The sequence below is a fragment of the Necator americanus genome, chromosome III (assembly GCF_031761385.1).
Source record: "Necator americanus strain Aroian chromosome III, whole genome shotgun sequence".
Classification (NCBI taxonomy): Eukaryota; Metazoa; Nematoda; class Chromadorea; order Rhabditida; family Ancylostomatidae; genus Necator; species Necator americanus.
Window position 1 is genome coordinate 14,952,669 of NC_087373.1, and position 8,620 is coordinate 14,961,288.

The 8,620-nt window shown below is 42.4% G+C and overlaps 1 protein-coding gene across 1 annotated transcript; it reads left to right on the top strand.

The window, feature by feature from the left end:
• Window positions 1-553: 553 nt before the first annotated feature.
• On the top strand, window positions 554-7,880 carry RB195_009629 (uncharacterized protein; the record flags this gene model as incomplete). Its single annotated transcript, XM_064190267.1, has 9 exons — window positions 554-596; window positions 690-784; window positions 1,602-1,661; window positions 3,426-3,464; window positions 6,677-6,957; window positions 7,198-7,258; window positions 7,315-7,428; window positions 7,485-7,580; window positions 7,776-7,880. 9 exons carry the CDS (start codon window positions 554-556, stop codon window positions 7,878-7,880), a joined length of 894 nt encoding a protein of 297 aa, XP_064047850.1.
• Window positions 7,881-8,620: the final 740 nt, after the last annotated feature.

Below are 8,620 nucleotides of genomic sequence, written 5' to 3' on the forward strand. Positions count from 1 at the left end.
AATTTTTTCGTTAGAAACTTTCAAAATTGACCACATTCCATTGTGACTACCGTATGATGTTCATTTTTGTGCTCTGTTTCCATGTGCAAACGGATTTCTATGTATTGATAGCATAAATGAATCAGACACGATCCAAACTCATGGCAAAAGTCGTTCTGCCACAATTAGCAAAATGGGCGGGAATTTTCTTCAGTTCCGGTATAAAACATAGCAGAACTAAATATACACCTCAGAACTGGGCAAGAATATAACTCATGTAAAGGAGCAAGCGCTTTCGAAGTAAAAATATGATCAAATATTAATAAGAAAAAATATAAAAATAAAATACGATTGGGTTGAAGATGGCATGACGGAGCACGTGCATGCACGTTCTCAATAAATTTGTCTCTTAATGTCTTCCCGTGCAATTTGCAGAAGTGCATAGTTTGATGTGAAAGTGTTTATCACCAAATAGATCGATGTACAGGCTATAATTTACCAATTTCCAATGGAACGATAGCGGTATCTCCCATGTATAGTTCATTTGCAATAGTTTCTTCTCAACAACCACTCGATGGAGAATGGATGGAGCACTCAGCTCGTCCCTGTAAAACTCGGTGTGTAAAGATCTCGTCGAAAAATTGAATTTTCGTGGAAAAAAAGTTGTAAGTACAGAGTTTTGTGTTACTGAGGTTTACAGTGGTTTACAGAGCTGTGCGTCCTCTCTCTTCTTCTATGTGTAATATTTACTTCAATACTCTTTCTCTGTGCAAGCAAAAAAATTGAAGTAGGAACTTCACAAGAGGTATGATCGTGCATTCAAAAGTAGCACATATCTTGAACAATACGTTTTATAATGGAAGGGAATCTTAGAGTTAGCTGAGGAGTACACTCCCGTATAACCTCAAATGCACCGGTTAGACTACCAAATTTTATTCATTCAATTAAGAGACCGTAGTATCGAATAATTGTCAGCGTAGTCTGTGTGCGCATGTATAGTCGTATGAAAACGACATGAAGCATGGTGCATTTGCGTACGCGCTCGAAACGGTGGAGACAGCAGTTGGAACTGCGGTGGGACCATCGCAAACAGTACCGATAGGTGGTGCTAGCAATGGTCCCCATCTATCCTAACCGCTACGCTACAACGCACCGCCTCGAGAGCCGAAGCCCTCGAAGCCGAGTACACAATTCCACCATGCTTTATGTCGTTTTGGCCCTGCTATACAGTCGGCTTAAAATGTGTTGGAAGACAACGACGCGTCCTCGATGAGGACGAGCACAGAAGTCCCTCTACAAAACGCGGGAAACTCTTAAAACCTCTCAGACTCACTATTTTTGTCTCACTATTTTTGTTCTCACTATTTTTGTGCACTATTGCATCAATAGGCTTACATAGTCTTATCAAAGCCTTCTTCCGATATTTTTATTGTTTGTTTTGCTCACACGCACACAAACACATACACGTGACAGACTAAGCCTGTTATTATGTAGAATGAAAATTATTTGAAGGGCTCTAGCTGAACCGTAAACAGCATATCCCACTAACTCGTTCTTCCTTTTCCACGCATCTAAAAAGTGCGATTGGAGTGCCACGAATCGCAACACAATCTCTTTTCCAGATATTAGCTACACCGAGTACAAGTAGAAGTTTAAGAAAGTCAAAACAATCCTTGGAAGGGGTAGGTTTATTCGCCGTCGTTTCCTCGAATGAATTTCGCGCCAAACTCCATGTCAAATGTAAAAAGGAACGAACAGAAATGCTCCGAAGTATTTCTCTGAGAGATACAAATTACATCCAGGGCAAGAAGATGGGCCAACTTATGCGCTCTGGATGCACTGACGCTAAATGATAGTCCGAGATAAACAGACGCGAGGCAAACAAACTAAGCTCGAGCTGTTCATTGCCTTGTGCTACTCATTCATATCTGTCGTGTATAACAAATGTTTCTGCAAATTTTACATTTATTGAATCGGGTGAGCCGTAAGCCCATTAAAACGTACTCACTATTAAGGGATTTAAAGCATTAGAATTGCTAATGATTCCGTCAGTATCACATTTTTTAACCCATTTGCTTAAAGACACCACCCCACAAGTCTGGGGTGGTGCCTTTAAGCAAATGAGTTAAAAAATTCAGCTGGAGTATTCTTATACGGGATAGTAGATTATGGAGACGGGGGTGATTCCGTCCATTTCTTCCTAATTGCCGTAAAAACGGCCCGGAAGATGCGGCGCCGCAAAGGGCTGGCGCGCTCCAATCGAACTCCTTGTAGAAAATAGTGCGCCGGAACGCTTGAAGCCGTATCTTCCGGGCCGTTTTTTACGGCAATTAGGAAGAAATAGACGGAATCACCCTTCTCTCCATAATCTACAACTCCGTATAGGCATAACCCACCTGAAATCCGCACTACCCCAGGTTCGAAGGGTGATGCCTTTATTCGTGGGGTGGCGGCGTATCTCGATTTTGACGTTGTGCGGAAAGCACAGACAAGCTTAGAGTTGAAGATTACGAATACCAGCGTGGCTCCGCTCATCCTTCCCTAATCGTCAAAAAAGTGACGTAGAAACCGCTCCAGTTAGTACTAGGTACGTTAGAACGTGCCAGCTTTGTACCCGCTCCCGTTCCCTCAGCAGTCTATTCTTTGGGCATAACCCACCTGAAATCTTTGGTTTTACTTGAATAGGCTGCTGAGGAGACCTCATTAATCTTCGACCGCTCCCTCGTGGTCGCGGCCCGTGCACAAGGGTGACGCGTTGCAACCGATTTCGAGGGAAAGAACGCCGCCTTCAATCCCGTTTTTTACGATTAAGGAGGATGGACGGAGCCGCGGTGGTTACCGCGATCTATAGCCTGAAACTCTAGGCTTTCGCTGAGGCTTTACCACAACCTTAAAATCGTTATATGCTCCCTTTCATTGCCTGTTCTAAAACGTGAAGTCACCAATGAAAGTAGTGATCCAGCTGAAATAACTATGTCACCGATTATTCCACGCGACCCAGCTAAGGATTGCAATGTTCGCGTCAGACACTAGGGTGAAAACGACATGAAGCATGGTATATGTAGTTTCGTAAGCGGCTGCCCTCGAAAAGGTGAATGTGACGGTTAGGAACGACATGTGGCCATTCCGAACTGCAGCGATAGGTGGTGTTAACAACGGTCCAACCTCGATCCTGCCCGCTTCGCTCCGTCGCTCCGCTTCGGGCGCATTTCACAGAATGGATTGTTTAGACAATCTAGCGATAGCTGCTTGCAGTGGAGTAATTCTAGGAGGAAAAGGGAACAACGTTTCAAGCGGTGGACGGCCATAAAGCCAAATACATCATTGCAAAAGCTTCACAGCTCCAATCCGCAAACTAATGTGACTACCGCTCTCATAATACTGAAAACTTTCAAATAATTCTTTTCGTTCCTAATATTATGTGTTTTAGTACGACTCCATTACAGATGCAAGCTTCTGGTCAGAAACCGCAGACGATCGAGAAGGTATTTTTTGAACAGAACTCGTTCTCTTTTTCTCTTTATCCATTTAATAATAGTCCACCATAAGTTTTTCTAATGACAACCCTCAGTCATTTTTTATCCAAAGGAAGTGTTGCTGCATTTGTTCATAGTAAAAAATCCTGTTTTTCTGGAACTGGTAAAAAAAATGGAACCATAATCATAGGGTATAGGCAGTTTTACGTGGAGTTGAGCACAGCTGGTGTGTGCGGACATTTTGCAAGCAATGGTATCCATGTACGGATTTATGTAACAAGCATCTAGAGTGTAAACGTTGTTCAGAGAGAGGGAGGTCACATCATGATTTGTATACTTATATGATTCATCCTAAACATTGAAAAAATGACTAGGACATAAACACTAGGGGTACAGATGTTTTGAAGTTTTTTTTTAACTTTGAAGCCGTATTCAGAGCAACATAATTCATTCAAGGTATTGTCCATCGTTAGTTACGGCTTTTCTCCTTCTTTAAAGCAGGATTAGGATTCCGCTGTTGAGGAAATCCCTTGTCTTTTAAGCTGACTCAAGAAAAGACCCAATTTTTTGCTTCTTCGTTGGAAGTGGAGTGCTGTTTTGCCAGGCCATGAGTCACCGACCGGAACAAATGGTAGTCGGAATGACCAGTGTCCGGTGAATACAGCGGGTGGGGTAGGAGATCCTATTGCCTCCAAAGTTTCCCTGACGATTTTTGCAGCATGTGACCGAGCGTTGTCGTGCTGAAAGATCACTTTTTCATGTTTCCTGCTCACTGGGGTGTTTGAGCTTTGGTGTTCAGATCAGTTGCATCAGTTGTTCTTGGTAACATTCCCCAGTGACGGTTTCCTTAGGCTGGAGTACCCTATAATAGATCACTTCGAGTTGGTCCCAACAGATCCACTCCGCGTTATTAATCGTTGATGTCAAAATCGACATTTTTGAAATGTTTTCATGCTCACATGTTTTCATTGATGGAGCATGTTCCCTTATTTTTCACACAGCAATCGATGTCCGTCAGCTCCACTTCCCTTCAAATTAAAAGAAAAAAGGAGCGCTTTCAGCAATTTGTATTTGTTGCCAAGTCATAGCAAAGGGAATGTATGTTGTTTACACTTCTGGTACGTACTGATTTTTATGGGGAAAAGACGCTTTAACATGAATATGGCTACAAAATAGTCCTGTGCGATCTAAAGGTATTAGAGTGGGGATCAACAACGACGACGCACTGATCTGAAAGCGAGCTTTAGTGCTAGTTACGAAATCTTTTACAAATGCCTCAAAACTTATTTGATAAAAGAGAACTGGTTCCATTTCCAATAGGTGAACCTCTCACTTGGGACGGTTCCTCAAAACAAATAAAAAACTGTTTGCCCCATTTCTTTAACTATTTAAATTGAAAAAACAATTAAAACAATCAGTTTGGACTGGACACAGATATGCAGCATAAGCGAATTGTTACAAGATGTCTCCAATTAATGTGTTTGTCATGATATTCAAAAATAAGGCACAACATTCTGCTCAACTCTGAGAAAAAAAAACGCATTGCATCTGCTAAAACACACAAGTACCCAGGCAAATCTCATATTGCAAGAATAGCACTAGATAGAACTATAGCACTGAATTGATCCCAGTTTATCATAAAATTGTTCCGTATTCACATTCCAAGCAAAGTTCACTCGGAAAGGAAGTAAAGTTAGCTTGGCTGAGACCAATCTAAGGAGATCCTAAGTGGAACTTCCAACAGACCTTCAAAATTGATGCGCAGTGTAGAATATTAGCAAAAAGAAACTCATTACATTAAATATTACAGTGGCTTGGCAAAAGGCTAAATATGTCTGTACAAATGTATAATAATGTATGATTGTTTGTTCCGCAGTCCCTTCGACTACTCCCCTGGAGTCGAGGGTGGTGTTGAGTGCGCCGTCGCAGCAAGGCAGTGATGTTGGTCGTACGCGATCAGATTGGTGTTTCGGCGTCCGAATGCACCGGGACGTTCTGAGACGGGCCTAGTGGCCTCAAATTGGTTTGTTGATGCTAAACGGCAGTAAGACGGGTCTCACGGCATCAGCTGGTGCAGTGTCAGAGAGCGGTAAGATGGGACCCACTCAGATGGGTGTGTCGGCGGAAGAAGACAGTGCGAAAGGGTGAGATTGAGATTAGTGCTCTGGCGGTAGAATATAGGGCATTGAGATTAGTGATGCGCACAATAATGATAAACCAATTATTTAAACTGTAAATGAGACGTTAAGGATTGTCTCAGCGCTGCAGTGACATTGGTATTCCGCCTGGAAAGGAAGTGTTCACAATCATCTCATCATTCATCATCTTTCATTACGGCCAACATTTCTGAAAAAGAGATAAAACGATGTTGGGACCAAAAATAGTTCTATTCTCAGGCAGAAAATCAGGAGAAACGTTCTTACGTCAGAGTTTTAACGCTTGAACATATACACATTGAGTCAAGCACATGTTCTTAGTTAGTTTCGATAGAAATTTCGAGTATTAAAGGCATTATCCCAGGAGTGGGGTGGCGCGAGTTTCAGGTGAGTTATGGCTATACGGGATCCTAGATTATGGGGAAGATGCCGCTTCGGGCGTTCCGGGGCGCTATTTTCCACGAGTTCGGAGCGGGCCAGCCTTGTGCACGCGCCGCATCTTCCGGACCCTTTTTTACGGCAATTAGGTAGAAATGGACAGAATCACCCTCCTCCCAAAATCTACGACCCCTTATAGGCATACCCACCTGAAACCTGTACCACACCAGATCTGAGGGGATTATTAGCTTGTCAGACTTCCTCCAAATGGAGCAAGGATGAGAAGTGTAGTCGGGTCAAAACGACATGAAACCCGGTGTTGTCGCCCAAGTGGCTGCGCTCGAAGCGGTGCACTGGACAGCGGTTCGAGTGCAGCCGCTTACGTAACTCCACCGATCTTCATGCCGTTCTGCCCCGACTCTGGCCGCAATACTTTTGTAACAAAGTTTTGAGTAGGTTACGGGAAAGTTAGTATATGTATGCTTGTTTGTACGTTTATTATGAAGTTCCTAAACTGCTTAAACACCGCTTTAAAAGAATGAGCAAGAAATTCATGAGGAATTCGCGGAAGGCGACAGAATAGAGCTATATTTTCTGATTTTCAGAAAGTTAAAGGGGAGCAAACGGTTTCCCTTGATGCCATATTCAGTGTTTTTCTTAACATTAGCTTACTCCCGCTTTTTTTAGACAATAGATCAAAAGAAGGGAAATCGGCGGATGAAAGAAAGCAATAAATGTATACAGAACAGAGCATTACAAATTTCGAAGAGTAGATCGGATTCTAGAGAAAAAAAGAAAGACAGGAGGGTTAAGGGGAGACAAAGTCCTCGTCGATCTTCAAAGACGAGAAAGGAGGAGAAAAGCAGGGCAACGTATCAGCAATCCGGTGACCCCGTTGCCAAAACTGCAAGACCTCCCGGAAAAGATAAACCAAAAATTCCGTCAGCAGAAGGAGATCAAGTAAATCTGTGAGTAAACAGCTTTTTGTGGAACTAAGTTTGAAAAATACAATAATCTAATCAGTCATAATATCCAGTTTTTCGAAATTTGACGTCAGGTGAAGAATTTAATGCGGAAAGCAATCCCATTATTCCAGTAATAGAACTTGTGAATATCACCATAAAGGCTTAGCGTAATAGATACCAAGATAAAAATTATAGATCTATTCCTGCGTCTGTAAACCGGTAGGAATACCTCAAGCTTTTCAGGAAAGGTCTCAAAACAACTCAAGAGGAGGAAATCATCACTGTAACAAATCTCGAACAAGAGGTAACAACCTCAAACAATTTATGTGGTGGAGGAATAGAGTGAAACAATTTTTTAAGCCTGGAGTCGCACAAGCATCTCCGAATCAGTATGAAGCAGACGCCGGCCACAAGAAAATGGTGGTTGACCCTGGTTTAGTTATGCGAAGAGGAAATATCGACGATATCTATCAGGCAAGATCCGAAGAATATGGTAGTTGAGATGCAGTTAAGCAATGGGATGATTCCAGAGAGTGAGAACACACTTTGTCGATCAGATGCGGGAGGTCGAATTGCCATCAGATCGCGATCTGGATAAATCAGCACCCAATCCAAAGCAGCTAAAAGTATGCGCTATCACCTTCGACCAAAATGCATTAGCGGCATAGGTTTACACACTTCTTCCGAGGCAGAACGAAGTAAACTTTGCCACTATCGCTCACTTAACCCGACCCAACTTTAGATAAACACGGTGTTTTTGTTTTTATTCTTCTTTAAATACCAAACTTCTGACGTTTCAATGTTACCATGACCACGTTCAGCTGAGATTCAATGATGGAAAGTGTGTTATGTACGAAACAAACGATCAGGCAACAATCGACGACATGGAAGAGGCTGCTCCCGAGCCCGAGGAAGACATTTATTGAACTAAATCGATGCAGTCACTTAGTTTTATTATATTCAAAACCGAGGAAATAATTTCAAAAACTTTTGCCTTTCTATGGCGAATAAAACGAATTAATTACTTTCTGATTCAACCACATTAATTGGAACTCGTGGAGTATTCAGATCTAGTATTCATGAGTAAATGTTTGCTTAGTGTTGAACACAAGTAGGTTTCAAGTTGGATAAACAAGGTTTGGAGCAGCGTACTTGGTAACAGGTTCCTGCACTACCGGTCGGTCGGTGGTTCGAAATCGCACTAGTGCCAACTAAACCCTTCATCCTTTCGGGGTCGATAGATTGGTGCCAAACTTGGGGGGTAAATTCACTGACTCGATACATCGGCTAACCCTCGCAAGTTATTGTATAGGCGAGTTAAACGTTCGCAAACCTCAAACAACTCTGAAGTGAGGTAATCGTCGTGGCCCATCCCAAGCGGATTGATTAACGCCAGATACTCTATCATTAAAACACCAGGTGTTAATTCCATGTAGGGTGCTACAATAAATTGCTCCAGTTGTTCAAATAGAAACTACAGAAACCGCTAAATTAAGCGCTCACTTCAAGTATATTGTGAATGGGAGGCAAGACTCAAAGAAAATTTGTCCTTTCCATGAAATGGCGATTTTCAAACCAAATCAATCAATATTCGTAAAAGTATGGCTAAATAAACTCAGAGCCCGAAAGGTGCGCAGGCTGCAAGTTGAAGTGCAGCCGTACCACA